The sequence below is a fragment of the Aptenodytes forsteri genome, unplaced genomic scaffold (genome assembly GCF_000699145.1).
Source record: "Aptenodytes forsteri isolate BGI_AS27 unplaced genomic scaffold, ASM69914v1 Scaffold66, whole genome shotgun sequence".
Taxonomy (NCBI): domain Eukaryota; kingdom Metazoa; phylum Chordata; class Aves; order Sphenisciformes; family Spheniscidae; genus Aptenodytes; species Aptenodytes forsteri.
Genome location: NW_008795131.1, coordinates 2,052,030 through 2,070,542, shown reverse-complemented (window position 1 = coordinate 2,070,542; position 18,513 = coordinate 2,052,030). Strand labels below are relative to the sequence as shown.

General features: G+C 43.8%; 1 protein-coding gene across 1 annotated transcript in view; it reads right to left on the bottom strand.

The window, feature by feature from the left end:
* The window catches only part of VPS53 (VPS53, GARP complex subunit), a 71,335-nt gene that overhangs the window by 13,754 nt on the left and 39,068 nt on the right, over positions 1–18,513 (bottom strand). Inside the window, exons 14-18 of the mRNA XM_009278339.2 lie at positions 14,175–14,417; positions 12,547–12,694; positions 11,525–11,607; positions 7,615–7,693; positions 2,489–2,637 (exon numbers count right to left, since the gene is read on the bottom strand). Coding sequence (XP_009276614.1) covers positions 2,489–2,637; positions 7,615–7,693; positions 11,525–11,607; positions 12,547–12,694; positions 14,175–14,417 — 702 coding nt within the window. The remainder of the gene's footprint in view (positions 1–2,488; positions 2,638–7,614; positions 7,694–11,524; positions 11,608–12,546; positions 12,695–14,174; positions 14,418–18,513) is intronic.

Sequence of the window (18,513 nt, the reverse complement as noted above, 5' to 3'; positions counted from 1 at the left end):
CCTCCAGGAGCCTCCTCATCACGATCTTCTTCCACCTAACTCCTCTCAGTAAAAGCACGATGCAAAGGCCAGAGCAACTGGGAAGACGCCTGCTGCAGTTACCCACCGTGCTTGGCTCTTCGTGATGGATGAGGCGCTTTTCTGGCAAGGGGGAGAGCTGTTTGTTTTTCCTGTCTCTCGGTTCTAATCTCTTCCTCATTGAGGTCAGGTCACAGACTTCCCAAACACATCCTGGCGTAGCAGCCACAGCTTCACCGCTGCGGTTTTTGATTTCAAAGGATAAGGACTGAGGTGCAGTGAGAACAGAGCCCCTCACCCTGCCTGCGAGTGCCTCCTGGAAAGCCGGCTGCTTCTCACTACTTCAAGGGAGTGAGGGTTGCATATTGGTCAAAACAAAGCAAAAATGACAAATTAGGTTAGAGAATTGATGCAATTTCTGACGGCCATTTTTCTTCTTCCAGACTTGGCTCAGATCCCTCAGTTTTAAATTTAGTGACTTTAGATGCCTTCTCCCCTGTGGTCCTGTAACTCAACACTAGCGCTTTATACAATCCATTAGAGCTGAGAAGTGGCTGGCAGTTCAAAAAGATACAAGCATTAACATACGGAGAAGCACAATGCCTGTTAAAAGGATTTTCAGCGTTGTGGAGCACACAAAAGGCCAGGTATTTATATTGGGCAGGCCAGCATATTCCATAAGAATTCAGAGCTTCAAAACTACAAATGTTTGTATGCTTTAAAATGTCGTAAGCATTTTAAGTAGGTCAGTCCACCCTTACCACTGGGCTAGTTCTTCTGAAAACCAGGTTGTGCAGAAGGACTCTAAATATGATCCGGCAAAAACAACCTTCAGGAACCAAATTTTCACTTCTACACCTGATCCACGGCGCAGGGAATTCAGGACTGTGTCTTAAGTTTAATGTGCTGTAGATCAGAGCTGTAGTTGTATTAAAAAGGTTTTGAAGTGGAGCGGTAGTTTTGCAGGTCTCTGTGCTCTTCTATGTGTGATGAAGGCACTCGGCTTAGATGTGAACTTTTCTCAAATGTGAGAGCTGGGTATGTTATCCAGAGTTTACTTGGTATGTGCTTAGCAATAAAGTTAAAAGGGAGGCAACTAAGCCGAGGTATTACGAGCGTGCTGTGAACAGCTGAGTAAATGGGGTTTTTTATTTATCACCACGTTAGTGATATAAAATTCAAGCGTAACCACATAGAAGGCTTAAGTGCAATAAATTTTCACTGAGACAACATTTCAAACAGTGATTACGGGCAACGTCATAATATGATTTATCAGTAACTGCTCCTTAATGCAAACTAATGAGTACCCTGAGATAGAAAGGGGGAACAAAACTCTCAGGCCAACCTCCCTGCTGCGAAAGCTAACGGTTCTCAGGAGAGCCTGCTGCATCCTTCCCTGCTGAAGCAGGAGCTGAAGCTCCGGTCGCAAACCCACACGGTAATTGCCAGGCCATACAGTTTATTTCAGGATGATTAGCTTATTACAGATGAATGAAACGTTAAGGTATTTTAGAGTGACACATGATATGCATGGTACTGCTCCCAAGTCTACCAGCATAGTCACATGCAACACCAAAAGCAGCAGCTATAACTGGCAGAGTCCTCCTGAGGGTTTTTCTTGGGCATTGGCATGCAAAGCTCAGCTGGCCACAGGCAAGCAGGGGAGAGTTCAAAGTACCTTCCCAAAGAACTGAATTTTTGTTTCAGACACATAGCTTCAAAGTTTGGATGTCTAAGAGATGCTGGAGAGCTTCACCCTCAACCCTGAATCCAGAGGCAAGGGGAATTTCTGTCTCATCTTCCACTTCTTTCATGCTGCCCAACATTAAGTGACTTGCCAGGAAGACACTCGTAATATCCCCCAAAATCTGAAAGTGTATTTTCCCTCCCTTACTGAACTATTTTTGCACAGAAAAGTAGCTTTTAGACTGTGAAGGTAGAATATACTTATCACAGATGCCCTCCTTATAGTGCTATAGCTATTATAAAAGTTATTTTGAGGCAAACGAGGCACCGAATTTCTCAGTACCTGGAAGCACCACAGCCTCTTATCACTGGAAGGAAAGTAGGTTTCCATAGCAAGAGTCCTGTCTACATTCAGATGTTCAAATGCTTTTTTGATGTCCAACCCCAAACCTTCTGTACTTGGCAAACAGTGGACAGTGATCATCACAATATTTTATGGGATGGTTTAGGCACGTGAAAAGGAACTAATCAATACAAATGTCTGAGAAAATCTGCCTCAGCAGGAAACTTGAGACAAGAAACTGAAGTAGCTTTTAATCTTGCCAGCAGCTGCTGGTGTTTGCTGCCCTACTCCACCTCCCTCCGTGCTCCCCTCCCTGGACGGAGAGGGTCTTCACCCAGAGACCGAGCACCGCTGACACTGCACACTAAAGGCAAATCACGTACAAACCGACGAGTGAGAACCAAAGACCCCGAGAAACTCTGTGCCACGTTGGTCACTTACTTCGCAAATTTTATACAGAACTGAGTGAAATACTTTCTTGTGGAGGCCAGATTGTCGCGGATGATGGGGACGTTCTGTTTAATGTGAAGAATCACTGAGGTGACATAAGGACTCTGGTCACCAACATGTTCCACGTTCTGCCACTGCATCTGCACAAAGGGGAAAAAACAACCAAAAAAGACTGTTTAACTCATTAGGATTCAAGCAATAGATAAGGAAAACTGTACAAACTTCCTGCCAAAAGATCTCTAAGGAGTCATCAAGAGACTGCCTCTGCAATTCCCCAGCAAGGTCAAGTTCTTCGTCACGATACTGATTAAGCAAAACCCTTCCACAACAAGATACAAAGAAAACCCAGAACGGCCCTTTTTGCACCAGAGCAGAGAGAGACTGTGACCGGTAACCTACACAAACGGGGACCGCTAGGATTAAAAAGGCTTTTGGAGCACGCCAGGCTGCCTTAATATTTAACAGTTTCCAGTTTGCCGGGATGAAGTGCCCATATAAATCCTGATTACAGGCATTTGAGAAAATATCTGCAAGCTTGCAAAGTCTGGATTCCTGTATGGCAGCCAAGACTTTAATGCTGGTGAGACTGATGACAGATAGATGGAAGAGGTAGAAATAGTCTTAAAAAGTCTCAAAGCACTCTACACCAGCATAGCTCACGCTGAAAACTATTCTGGTGTACAAGCTAGGATGCCAACTTCAGCTCATCCCAAACACATGTAAAAAAAATACAAAACAAGATGTGTTACTCAACCTCCCATTTTGTTTTCATTTACCATCAGCAGAAATGCAACAGAATAGCCCCTGTGAGCCAGATGTGTGACTCCCTTGACTTTCTCTAAGCCTTATTTGCAGTACACAGGGAGTACACAGTGTAAGTCATGTGGAAAAAGAAAAAAAAAGAGGTAATTGGGTAAGGCCTGGCCAAGCATCCGTGTATATAACAAAGTCTCACTGAGGAACACGAACATCCAGAAAAGCGCTCTTAGCTCTGCTACTGTTCAGAGACTACGCACTCTGCAATGTGCTCCAACTAACTGTTTGGAGACGCTGTTCCTCATGCTGGAGATAAAACGGGAGGAAAATGGATATGAAATCAGGATAGGAAACTGGGCACATGCAGAAGTTGAGCTTTTTCTTTTGAGGGGGCGTTTGTCCTCAAACTTGTTTTCTCAAGTTCTCGATTTTGCATGTAAAGTTTTTTATTCCTGGTTTTAATTTAATTACGGCTACTTTGTTCACTGCAACCCAGCTGATTCAATTCCATCCAAACAACGTGCAGCCTAAGTGACTTAATGGGCAAGAGAAGCCAAATTCTTTGCAAAACCACAGTGTCTGAGAGAGTCTACACGTGTCCCACCAAAGCTGTCTTTATTTAAACTAAACAAACAAAACCCCAACCTGCTCATCTCACATCACCCGGGTAGCTAGAAAGGATCTCTCTCTCATCACCTGCTCTACAGGTTTTCATTCCATCTTACTTTCATTTGGAAGATTGCTCAAGAGACAACTGCTTTTCTGCTCCTCACGGTACTTGTCATAGCCAAAGAAAATACTTTGTGCCTGTCTCCCTGACGGACTCACACATTCCCAGCACTGGCCCTTCTCGACAGACAGCGACCCTCGACGAACAGACCATCCCCATATAGCGGGAAACGGCCAGAAATTGGGAAGGGACTGCTGAGTTGAATTATTGCAACAACAATAAAACAGTGGCTTTTTCATTTTGTTGGTCTCCATTCCAAAAACAATACTTTACAACCAAACCTTTAAAGCATGAACAGTAAAAATAGCCCTTTGTGTGTGTGGGGGGGTGTGTTTCACCAAAAAAAAAAACCCCAAAACCCAGTAGCTGCAATGAAAGACATAGTACACATACTGAAAAGTCATCAAAAGAAATATGAGCCCAACTCTTCTGGTAAAGCTTTGTTCCTGTCATTTTGAATTTATTCCTCTTTTTCCCTCGTCCTATGTTTTTCTTGGGATATCCACATAGTTTACATACACAAGCTGAAAATGAGCCCAAAGAACAGGAGCAGCGAGGCCTCGCACTCGCCGGCCAAAGGGAGAAGCCCAGCGCACAGGCCGCCCCGGCAGCAGCCAAAAGGCATCTGCACACCGCAAGGACACAAGGCGATGCGGCCGCCTGCAAGGGCAGGACCTGGGTTTGAAGACCTGGTGCTACCTTCAGAGCTGGTTTTTACAACAAAAACCACAGGACCCTCAAAGATTTTAGGTCACTTTCTTAAAAAGGAGAGGAGAAGAGAGAAACCCTGAGCAAAACTGGGGTGGTTTGGTACATAACAAGAGATACACTACCTTCTGGGCATAGCAGAGGCTCAAGGGTGCTCCTGGGTCTGCCTGGTTGTGAGTCCTTATGTCCCCACATGTCCCTGTGTCCCCAGAGCCGGGAGTGGGGTGGCAGGGCCAAACCAGGAACCGCCAGGTCCCTCCTCCGTGTCCAGCACTGACATGGGTCTCTAGCAAAAGGGGTTGCTTCGTGATTTAATGGAGGATGAATCAGTCTCCAAGTCTCCCCGTGCTCAGTAGCATCCCGCTGCCGGCTTATCGTTACAGGCTCCAGACTGGGCACGGGGAGCATCCGTAACCGCTGGGCCAACACCTTCTCCCTTGACCTGGTGTTGCTCATGCAGGAAGAGGCGGGAGGGGAGAGGAAAGCCAGCGGGTGCTGCAGGCAGCAGATATTGCTGCCTTTGAAACCGCCTCCGTTGTTTTCTGACACGAGTTTTGGTTTGCACTGTTGCATGCTGCACCTCGTCTGACGGCTAAAACGCACTCATGCTGACTTTTAACTAGCAGCTGGCAGCTCTGATTGCTCTGCTCTTGGGCCTTTCCTTGTATGCATTGGAGAGATTATTAGAGCTCCGTGTTTAAGTGCTTGCTGTTGTCCACTCAGTAGTAAGGAAGTAGGAAATTACAGCTGTGCCAAACGGTTTTAGCAAAATAATAAAAACCCAGCAAGCGATCGACATGAGTCACTAAAATGTCCCCCAGCCCCACTTACAAGCGCAGTTTTACATATAAATCGATGCTTAATTCAGCAAGTAAATCAAACCTTATCCAGTGCAACCCATAAACTTAATTGGGGCAAAAATATCCCATGCAGATTAGCAGTTCCCTCATCCTAACAATTAAAAATAAAGCACACGAGGCAATTTAAGCGCTTGCTACAGATCAGTACAACACATTCACAGTACTTTTTTATCCAGAATATGACAAAAGGGGTTTAGGGCAAATTCCTCTCCCATCCCACATCCCAGCTCCCCGTCCTACAGCCGTGTTTAATCATTCTACACCTGCTGTAAAGTTTGAGTAAAGATTACCACCTACAAATTTTGTAATATGGGGCCATCTCGTCATTTACCGTTTCTTCCAGAACACACAAGGTAAAGAATCAGGGAAACTGAACGCCATTCCCAGCTGAAAGCAATATTCACAATGCCATTTTCTGTGTTAAATCTCTCAAAGTGGCCTGCAGCCAAAGTGGATTTAGAGGTTTAAGTATTTCTTAATTTACCTCTATAGTTACTGAACATTTTTGCAAGGAAAAAAAAAAAAAGAAAGTCAGACTCCAACAAAGGACTGGGAATGTTGAATCTTGGAGGACACCAGGGTGAAGTAAATGAAGAGAAGCTAAACAAAGGAAGAGCCCTAATGGAGTAGAGGTCTTGAGGCAGACATGCCTTCCCAGTCCAGGAAAATTGGAATGGATCAGGCACACAGTCTTTACTCCTTTAATAAAGACTGAAATTTTACACGTCCAGATGCTAATGCTGCGTTTAAATAATTATATGCATTTCTTAGTCAACTGTCAGAGTAATAACCCAGCCCTGAAGGAAAGGGAGGAAGAGGGTGAAGGAAAAAAACCTCTTGCACCAAACCCAGGTCTAGTAAAAATCACATAAAAGCAACTCTGTCTGATGCAAATAGTGGAATGTGTGCACAAGTGACAAGTATTTATTTAGCTAATTTCATAACACTTAGCTTGTTTATATATCATCAGTCCCATCACGTGCTGCGTTTTACCAGTGTTCCAAAGACAAAAATAAATGGCCTACCAGCTGCTGCTTTCTCAAGGTTGTGGTTTACTTGGGTACAAACAGTCAGAGCTAAGTGAGTCAAATATTACTACGCTACGTAGGTTCAGGAGGAGATCTAAGGAACTGTCATGGCACACACGCAACACCTGAAGTGCTGAGCCCTTCCTAATGGTGTTATTTTACTGGGCAAAAAAATCCTGTTTTCATTTGGAACATGTACAAGCTCTATTACCAGCTGCATTCCACTTCAAATATTAGCTGGGGGTGGCGGGGCTAGTTACAGCTGGAATACATCATAAAGCAGAAAGCTATTAAAATTCATGGCAGCAAGACAGTGTGTTGATCCTACAAAAATGGAGCTCTATGTTTAATATTTCTAATTAAAAAAATAGTTCAATCCACTTTTGTTGTCTTCACCTCTGTCTAAAGCAGTCTGGGTTTTCACAATACTTTGGCAAGAAAACACAGCTCTGCATTTCAAACGTATAAAAGCCAGCAGTGTAACTGCAACAAAATCCTTAAGCACTAATCACATGGGCCTCTCTAGGAATGGCTCCATATGTCCTTGAGAGGATCACAGAAGCAATAGGGCTCAATCTCAATTCCATATTACCCTTTCAGTACCTCCATTTGACAGCCACAAACAAGCAGGCTAGTAAAACTCCTTGTCAAAGAACACAAAGAGAATAGCAAACGAGAAGGTGTATTTGAAATTTCATGCTAACAAAAGTTTCCCCAATTTTAAAGACTCTCACTGGCATTAGGAGTGGAAAGAGAATGCCTTAGATACTTACAGAAAGTATTTTATTATCCATGTGATTTAACGTGCTGCAAAAGAATGAAAGCTCTAATCTGAATGATAGGAGTTTTTGGAGTGAAGGATGTATTTATAACTACAGCAATTGCTGCTCTAAGAGGCAAGAAGAAATCAATATATGGCTAAGTCTCAGGGCAGCGTAAAAGGATCTGTCAATAGTGAAATCAAACAATCAAAGCAAACAAGAACTCCACATGGATCTTAAGGCTACCTCTTCCCGAAACAAATCCATCCCCTACCTTGCTCATAGCAGTCAGGGCAGGGTCACAGGCTGCATCCAGGTCCTGCACTAACAGCTGTATGCTGTTGGAGATCACACTGCAAAAAAATCAAGCACGAGTTTTAGAATAGTGCTCAGCAACACAGTGCCAGAACTGGCTTATTTGACTGTGAAAGGAGGAGAATCATCTACTAGCTGACAGTAGCATTATGCTGTGAATACACACGGCTGAAACTCGTACTGAAAAGAAGCCGGGAAGTTCTGCATGCCGTTCATCAGGGAGCTACACAACGGGCTTTAGTGTAGAGAGGACATTTTTATAGTTGACTTCCTCTGTGTTGACACATAAAAGGGGCCGGAGATCAAAGGTGTCAGAGGGGGTAACCCCCACCTTCACATCAGGAAGAGGAGAAACCCCTGAGTACGGAGCCCAGACTGGGATTCGGCTTCAAATTTAATCCAGTCTGCATAAAACTAACATTTTTATCATCTCTCCACTTATTCACAGTCAATATTCTACTACTCACAGAAACTTGCAAGGAGGATTTTAGAAAGTACATCTGTGTGAGTTCTGAATGTGTCTCCCATTTGAGAAGATCAAGGCAGATGTCTTATTTACACTATGTCTAGGATTGCCGCCATCCATTGTTTGAGTTTCTCAGAGACATATACTAGACTAAAGGACGCATTAGTCAAACACATTTCTCTCCCCCCCCCTTTTTTTTTTTTTTTTGCAAACCAGCATGATATTGCTTAGAGACATATTTGATGCCACCATATTACGATGTGTATAAAGGTGCAACTGATCCTAAAACAACAGCTGAGAAACACTGTCTGCAGCAACTCGGACCACCCTCAAGGGCATGTAACCCAGCACTCGCATTACAGACAACTTCTCCTAGAAGTAATAAGTGACTGTATTTCACTAAGTAAGTACAGTTCTTAAAAACAGTGTAAACTTTAAATCTGTCACAGATGCCTGTTTACAACTTTGGGATTATATACGTAAGAACTGGATTTTACTTCTGCTCTTTCTCATGATGCTAGCACAGATGGGAATCACAGATCTACAAGAAATCTGACCAGTGCTTCCTCAAACCATCTTTCCTCCCCCTCGTCATCTTCGTGCAGTTCTGGGTACTACTCTGGAGTGCACTGTTCAAAATATTTTTAAGTGTCCTCATCAAGATACGGTATCACCCACTCATAACTGCTGCTGGGATCTGGGTGTTGCTCTTCACCACAACCCACAGAGGTTGTCTATTCCCTTTCCTAGAGCTCTAGCACATAAAGACCAGAACAGGATGCCAAGTAAAAGACGGTTCCTTCAGAGCAATTAGTTTGTTTGTAAAGGCAAACTCATCCAAAATTAGTTGGAAAAATTAATATGGGAAATGAAGTGACCATTGGCTTCAAGTCACATGATCTGAAACTTGCATTGGGATAAAAAAAAGTCTGTGACCGTTTCTGCTGGTACCTCTGCTTCTGCTGGGCACTACAGGATTTACTCCCTTGGGGGATTCCACCAGCTCAAGTGATGCCAGCCGGACTGAAATAACCGTCTCTTGGGCACAGCTGACTCCTGCAGGGCGCCCGCTGGCAGTGACTTGTAGGAAAGAGTTGTGGTTTAGCACCAAAATGAAACACAACTCTCTTAGTGGAAGGAAAGTGACTTCATCACCAGTCTCCACACGTCAGGAGTCTGTCTGAAGCTGGGTCACCAAGTACAGGTTCTCGCCTGAAAACCACAAGATGGCAAACAGGGAGAGAAACCTATTTATCTACACTTCAGAATAAACACACCTGCTGTAGAGGGGTAACGTGCAGCAAGAGGCGTGTTGCCAATGCAAAGCATCATGACACACCAAGAGGGTTTGGATCCTGGTACTGCTCAGAAACCACTTCAAACCCTTGTCCCAGGCAGCACACAACAGTACTTCAGTGGCAGTTAACGAACCCCCATACAATCCCTGACAGACACACAGAAGCTGACAGACAGGGAAGCCGAGGCCATAAACGAGCAGTATGGTTCTAACAGAGAGCCTGGTAAACTCAACACTTCAGGCCTTCAAGAGGTCTCTGAACGCTGCCCATCACCTCACAACAGATCAATAGGGCAGGGGGGTGGGAATCATGGATTTCTGGATTTACATGACAATAGCTTTCCTTCTGTTGAGCTTCAAGAAGAGCTCATTATCTTTCCTATATTTCCTAAAGAAAATGCTTAGCCACCCCAGGGGTGAAACCCCTCGAGTCGATCGCTTTATACACATTTGGGGTGGTTCTGCACGCTCCTTACTGCGAAGGAAGAAACACTTTCCAGGGTGTGTAAGCAGCAACGTTTTATCACTTTCTTTATGACCATGCCTAACAAGACATCAAATCCCAGAAGAAACAACTTGTTTGATGTTGAATGAGCAAATGCCAGAGAGTGGTTTATAGCTATGACTTACGCTGACAGAAGACTGGACAAAGCGCTATACTGGAACAGACTGAGTCAATTAAAAAGCCTTTGTTACAAGATACATCAGGCCTGTCAGTTTGACTTTAAAGCTGTCCAAAACAGCAAATGTGAACTATACATTCAAACAATTTCCAAAACACATCATATTGGCGCCTATGACATGCCAGAGAGTGGTTTATAGCTATGACTTACGCTGACAGAAGACTGGACAAAGCGCTATACTGGAACAGACTGACAGTCAATTAAAAAGCCTTTGTTACAAGATACATCAGGCCTGTCAGTTTGACTTTAAAGCTGTCCAAAACAGCAAATGTGAACTATACATTCAAACAATTTCCAAAACACATCATATTGGCCGCCTATGACCAACCGCCTTATGCGGCAGCCACCGTGGAAACTAAGCAGCGACTCAAGGTAGCTGGCTCCCGCCAGACAGGTCACAAGAAAACGCAAAATTCACCCTCGACTTGTCAATGTTAAGAAAATCCCGTCATATGGCGTATTTTATTTCTACTCCCCAGCTACCTTGCTTGCTTTGGCTTAGCGGACACAGCAATCCTAGCTTTCCGTCAGGGATTCACTCTTAAAAAGGTCTGAAAAAATATCTAAAGGGAAGGGAGTCTCTGCAGCCTGGAATAGAGCCCGAGACCATGTGAAAAACCTGGGTGGAGATTCAGTGGGATCCTGCCCACTGGAGAAAGAGAGGAGGAATCACAGGAAGGAAGTCTTCTGAAAAAATCTTACTGCTCTCTGGGCTGAATCTTCGTTTTAGGGAGAAGGAGAGCTGGTGATAGGGATTATTTGCCCAGCTTTGCCAAGGTTTTCTTTTGTCTGATGTGAGGCAAAACAATGATTTTTTTGCCTCGACTTCCTTCTCTCAAAAAAATATTCAATCTGTTTGTCAGTGGAGGAGAGGAGAGGATGTTAGCGGGGAGTATTTTTAGCATCGTTACGTGAAAAGTTATTTTAATGAATGGTAATCTTCTCTCAATTATAATCCCCAAATATAAGATTGGATCAGTCTTTTATGTCATCTGAAATGGGGTTTGATCATACTGACAAGGCTGCTGATTAACAGGGGGAAGTTAAAGCAGGAAGGAATGTACTGAAATAGCTTCCTTTCTTGAAATGTAACAGCCACCTCACAGAGCTGCCAAGATGCAAATGATGTTTCAAATGGAAACTCACTATTTCCTTTCCCCTTTCCAGTGCTCTTGTTCCTTTGGCTAGGACGATGGGGAACAACTACATCTGAAGTCTGTACTACTGCTGCTCTTGGGCTAGCCAAAGGATGACCATTCCTTCACCAGGGAAATGCCTATGCCTAGGCTGCATATCTGGGTGGGTCCTACTGCTGGCTGGGTCCTACGACACTGGGATCTTGGGCTTGTATTACTCCAGCACCATCTGGCTGACAAACTAGGATGTTTGATATACTCTGGAAGGATGCATCTGCCGAACATACATGCTGAAAGTGTCCATCTCTCCCGTCAGGTTGATTCTCTCCACTAGACTTGCATCCACTTTTTCTTTGAGTTTCTCTTCCAACTGTTAGGAAACAAAACAAGAAACAGAAAGATCAGATTTCTTACTTGAAATGACCAGTCTTGAAAACCTATTCCCTGGAAAAGTCAGCTTCTTGAAACCTAACCTGTGCCCAGGCTATATCCAAAACTCAGCCAGTGAACAATGGAAATCTCTCCTTGTTGGACACCCCAGACATCTTGATCTGCCAAGGATGGCCTATGGTGGCACTGCGTCCTCAAAGTAGTAACCTCTAAAGTCATATATGTAACTCTAGCATGACATGCTAATGTACTAGCTTAACACCGTGGCACCTGTCCTGCTAATAAAGCAGTTTTCCAACACCCTGTCTGTGCCCAAACTGCAGAGGAGGAAGGTTGCCAGTTCTACTGGTGGAGAGACCCTGATACGGCCAAACATCACAGCTCATCTACTAACCTATGGCATTTTGAAAGCACCTGAATGTAAGGAGCACTGTGGCTGCAAAGCATATCAGCATAAATACCTTCTCTCCCCACTCCACCTTGCCCCAATATTTCATGCAAGCATTTTCCCAAACCTATTCTGAATTACTGTTTTTCTTGGTTTTATAAAAGGGAGATCATGAACCACGAGAAGAGTCTTTTTTATAAAAAATTTCGTTCCCAATCCAAAACAAATTATGTAACAAGTATAAAAGGATAGCATCCAAAATCCTGCAAAGCAGGATTACAAGCAAATTACTCTTCTCAGGTCGAAACGGCAAAATCAATACTTTTCTTTGAAATATAGATTTAATAAAGTAGAGCTGAATAATCAACAGGATGCTATGTGGAGCAGACACTACTACAGATATTTCAGTACTTCTGACTCTCCCACCCTCCACAGCAGCCTACCCTCGAAGGGGGAGCAACACAGCATCTCATGACAGAGGAGGGGCTCCTGCTGGGTGCCTTCTCAAAGATGCTGTGGAGGAAAGCTCACCTGCTGGGTGGTTGCCAAGCAGTACTCTGCAGTACTAAGGATGCTGCAAATGAGGCAGAGTTCTTCTAAAGTAAACTTAGCCACTTCAGAGCCTTCCTTTTCTTTCAGCAAACTAGTGATGGTGAGCCCACCACTGCTGCTAGTTGTCCTGGAAAAAAAAGAAGACAAAACCTGTAAGGCTTTCAGGAGTACAGACACACACAATGCAAAATTACTACTAGATTTCAACGCCATAAAAAGCCCTTATGACCACAAAGTCCTATGTCCTGTGGACCACAGGTCAGTGTCATTCTACGTCAAACCCACAACTGCTGTTTTGGTTAAGGAATAGCTTTCAGAAAGACAAACAGAACTTGATATCAAGTCTTCAGGCAAAGGACAAGTCACTCATTCACAACACGGTAGATCAGGATGCCAGTGGAATACAGCTTTCCCCAGCTAGCTTCACCTTCACTGCCAGTTACTCAAAATCTAATTAAAGATTACAGAAAAGTCTCAGTAACTATCAGGCAGCTTGTCATATTTATCTTCTCAGTACTAAACAGATGTCGACATGCATTTGAAACTTTGGTAACCTGTTTTAAAAGCTGATGATAGCAACACAGTAAATTATAGAAGATGCGGCTTCTTTCCACCATCTTCCAGTGATTAACGGCTGTGTATCAACAAAGAAAGGCTCAGAACAGTTTAGTCAGGAAATTCCCTACCTCTCAACTCTTTATAATCCAAATCCATTAAAAAAATAGGACAGTGATATTTATCTTGGACAGCGAAAATGGAGCACCAAAAAAATGTGTATAAAGAATGCAACTGAGGTCTGATGGAGAATGCACATTAAATTTATCTTTCCACTTGTCTGGACGTAACCCTCTCCCCTCCCATCTGTAAAAGATTTTACTGGTTTCAGAAATTCATTCTGCTGCTCCCAGGTTTACAAGGGAAACAAACTGAAGATGGTAAATAGGATACAAAATAGCATACTTATCTGTAGTTAAGGTTGGCAATACCTCAAGGAGCTCCTTTAGCCTGTACGCTTACCCATACTGGTTGGTGTAAACCCATAATGATTTCCTTTATTTTCACTGGAGTTACATTTACATATTTTATTCATACATATATAAAATGTTACAGAGCAGAGGGAGTTACAGGTAACCACTTTGGCATCACACAAATAAACCACCTTCATTACAAATTGTTATATGTATAATGTTGAGCTAAGGCAGCTAAGAATCACAGTATGACTTTGTTACCCAAGTGGCAGGGTAAGTGCAATTCTGAAAGCCAGACCTCTCTGAAGAGACTTGGGCTGGCATTTCAAAAAGAACTTCAAGAAACTGTAAATCTGACTGCTAATCAAAGCCAAATATGAAGCTATCCTCCAGGGGCCCTTAAAAGAAAAGCAATGCCGTGACTGTCCGTTTAGTTTTCTTGCCGTTTCTCAGTGCAACGAACTGAACTTTTGAGAAAATTGTGAAGTAAATGTAGTCATATTGCTGCTACGTGGTTTCTTTGACAGTGAAACGTAAGTGTTCACAGGTATGTATTTATTAATTATCTTTACAAAGCATCTGCTCCTCACTGGAATGTCTCACCAGACAGTGCTGCAGCATTTAGGAAGCGAAACTCACTTGGGCAGGTTTCCAGACAGAATTTTCCAGGCGTATTCCCGAAGGTACTTCTGGAATATGGTGGTCAGGGCTATCATCGGCTCGCCTGTGCTGAGCTGGGAGCACTGCACCATGCACTTCTTGTAGTACACAAAGAGGTCGGCACAGCTGGGCAGGACAGCTCCTCCTTCGTCCACGTTGGGCTTGGGGGGACCTTGAGCCTTGAAGTCAGCCACAAACCTGTCAATCAGTTCGCCGAGATTTCTGATGCGGGGGAACAACAGAAAGATACATTAGTATGTTGGGGGAGGAAAGGGCGGGAAGAGAGAGAATAATGCTTAAAACCAGATGCCCTGTCTTGTGACACCAGCAAACACATTCAGATTTTAGCAGTTGGCTATTCCAGCCCTTTCTTATCTCCATCCTCTCAGCACAAAGCTCCACAATAACGCGGACTGGACTGATGAGTAACCACCTTTTGTACTCAAGAGTTTTAGTGGCAACTTCAATCTGTTCTCCAGTCGCATATAAAAGTTCGCAAGTCTGCCAGGACTGGGTTCAGCACATTTGATGCAAGCGCATAAAGCATATGCTCAAGTTTCATTCCTGGCACCGGCAAAAGTAACAGTCGGGCTTCCCATATCAGCGGCCGCCGGAGCAGACCTCGGGGAATACGGCTTTTAAAGGGATGTGCTCAAAATGGTGTGCCATTTGCCATTTCTTGGTCCCATTTGGATACCACCTGGTTTTGCACAACTTCACACATCCTTTAAAGAAGTTTTATTTAGCATGAGCGCAAAGTGCACTTCCTACTTAAACTCTTTTTAAAAGCACAAAAAGCCCTCCTATTGTCTCCAGTGATTCATTACAACCTGGTCCTTACTCAAATATTTTGGTCTTTAGGCAACAATAAAATTCACTCCACCGTTTCATCACGACAAAAAGGCTTTTTAGCATGGCAGAAGGCCAGAACCATCAATACAGGACCAAAGAAGCCTTCTGATCTTGGGGAGTTCCTCTGGTCCTACTCCTCCAGAGACAGCACATCCGCGTCAGGAACAAAGACCAGCCCTCCTGACACCGGAGCTCAGCTAAGTGGAGTAACCTTTGCCAGATGAACTCAATTACAGCAATAAACCTCCTCTCCCAGACACACAAATACACTCATCCTTCCACAAGTAAGTGTGGCTTTTGAGGAATATATAGACATTTCAGATGACAGAGTGGCACTCCGCTGACCAAAAGGAGTTGTGAAGTTCCTGTATTTTATATTCCCGTTTCCACTACGGTCTTGGCTCCACTTCCCCCAGCTCTCCCCTTCCCATGGCACAGCCGTCACCCTTCTCACTGCTGAGGGTGTAACGGCTGTGCTGTGCCATGATCCAGGGTACCTAAGTAGAAAGCCAAATCATTAGAAGGAGAATGGGAGAAGAAAGAACCTGAACTGTAACTCCCACAAGAAACCGAACTATCATTAAAAAAAAAAAAGGCATTACCTTATAGTTAATATATTATCATTATTTTTCAGCAACAGACTTATTTGACAGAATTGCCGTGCTGTCCACAGAAATGAAAACTCTTCTTTAAAAGCCTGTCAAAGAGTTTCGACTTGAAATGTTCTCCTAATCTTAGGCCAGCTCAGAGGGCACCCAGCACAACACAAGAGTTCATGCAAAGAGACTGCATTAGGGTGTCCTGGGATGGGTACGGCTTTGCCGCCAGCACCAACGGCACAGCAGCTGCGACTCTTTAGCACATTCTCACTTACCTCTGCCAATGAAAGGGGAAAAAACCCGCCAGCAACGAAAACTTTACCCCAGTTTCTGTCCTTTCTTTCTTTTCGTCTTGTGAAAGAGAAAAACCACCCTGATTCCAGTTTACCAAAGAATTCAAAACGTTGCACCAGTGGAAAAGGTGACCTGGCTGTTCGCCGATAAATTTACAGATTGCTGCACCAAACAGATGACCGTGGATGATCCACTGGGTCAAACTAATCTACAGAAATGTACTTGCAATATCAGGGTTTTAAATCACATGAAGCAAGGCTCTTTGACTTAAGCTAGGCTCATAGGCTATTGTAAAGACAAGTAGCCCCTTTTTTCATGCTTATTGCTTGCTACTTTGAGTACTTTATATAGCTCTGATTCCACATACACACACAGTTCCTCGGCTTTGTTACAAGAACTGTAAAAACATCGGGCCGCTCAGCTGATGTGATAAATCTCTACACTGGCACGAGCAATTGAACGCTGAACCGAAGCATTGATTGTATTCGACCACAGTGAAGCAAAATATACCTCCCCCCGTAGCTGTAGGAGAGCCAAACAGATGGCTGCTGCAGGAGGGCTCACGCGTGCTATGAGCTGCAGCATTCCTTCAGGTTCTCAAGTAAAGTGGACGTGGCTTGCTCCTTGTCAAAAGTCCCACTAAATTAAACAGCTGCATTTCCACCTCTGCATCTGCGCTTTGCTCCATCTGGGCAACAAAGCGGAGCTTTCTTAGCATTCACCAGCCGCTTTTTTTTTTTTTTTGCTTCCCTTCATTCTCTCAGTCTCAAGACGCAGTGAGGAATGTCAATGGCTTTTGTTTCTTTATGCTTACTCCGCATGTTCTCCTCTTCTCCGAAGCAAAGCGAAATGTATCTACATTTTCCTGGTCCCCCCAAGGTCTTGTCAATGGGGATGCACGAGCAAATGCAGCTGTCCAAAATAGCTGGGAGAGCAGCACTAGAGCTTCATGCTTGTTCTGATCCTAACCTGGACAAACTGGCCGTCAAAGGCAGGCCATGAGAACTGCTCTTATTTCAGCATGGGATTGATACAAGCAAAACATCAGGATATTGTGCACTAAGGGAACCAATATATTATTAATGCACACCTCAGCTGATGTCCATCAAACTTTCACATTAGTCTCAGCTGGCCCAAATACAATCTGAAGGCTAACAAACTTTGTGTGGTACAACGGGAGCACAAAGAATTTGGCAGAAAAAGCTACTGGGAGACAAAACATGAAGAAGGCAGGACAGCTACAGATAATGAACATTTTCTCTATACAGACTCTGCAAAAAAGCTCAAAACAAATTCTCTGGTAGCGCAGATGTGGTATTTCCTAACAGTAGCATATTTATTGGGAGCAAGAACTCTCCAAATCTAACCAAGAGAAAATATGAAATGAAATCTTATAAAGAGAATTTTATTTTGGTTCTTAAATCCTTTCATTCCTATATTCCTCTTCCTTTTTTCTTTCACTCAACCTATTCAGTGTTCTTTCTGCATCTCTGGCAATCACGAGAGGAACTAGGCAACTCCTCAGCAGCACGAGAGAACGTGGTGCTTAGTAAGTCAGTCTGTTCAGTGATGTGAACAGTTGGTATCTGTTGGGCACTGGGGAAGGGCAATGGCATTGAGACACCTGGACCACTTGTAGGATAGTTTCCATGGACTGGATATTTTGGAAGCCCCTTTGCTCACGAGGCCGCAAACGCACACCACAAAGTGCCAGTTGTCCAAACAATCCGAACGCACACGTGCATTTTAGCACACTTAACCACGGCTCTGCATACTCTCAACGCTGCAGACCTGACAGAGCTCTTCCTTTACTCCCTCAGAATGGCTTAGCTCACACGTGTATGCTCCCGCTGCTCCGACAGACGACAAAGAAGAGCTAAAGACACGTATCCCAAAGGGGCAGAAATGAAATCTGCTCCTCTGTTAAGAAATCTGATATTTACACTGCAGCTAAGGGTGGAGAGCAGCATCTTTAAAGCCTTTCTTTCAGGTGTCTCCTCTTAAATTGCTACAGATTTTGGCACTGTGTTTCTTTAAATGGGTATGGAAACAATTTTTCAGGAGAAAAGGGCCAGGCTGCTTTCTGCCATAGTCTTAAGGCAACGATGAACAAAACTGTCACACTACTCTCACTATTCAGAGCCCAAACATACAATTAATTATCTAAGCAACTCCTCATTTTCAGACATCAGCAACAGATTCCTCAAAAGTTTGATCAAAGGGGGAAGAAGAGAGAAAATCATAAAGGAAAGCAGTTTTTGGCAGACAGGGGCAGCATGGGGAATACTGTGGTAGTTCTTCTTTGAACTCCTTGCAGCCTGTGCCTATAAAGCTAATATAAAACATCTCACGATTGTAAAGGAAGGAAAAAAACAAAACTGTCACACTACTCTCACTATTCAGAGCCCAAACATACAATTAATTATCTAAGCAACTCCTCATTTTCAGACATCAGCAACAGATTCCTCAAAAGTTTGATCAAAGGGGGAAGAAGAGAGAAAATCATAAAGGAAAGCAGTTTTTGGCAGACAGGGGCAGCATGGGGAATACTGTGGTAGTTCTTCTTTGAACTC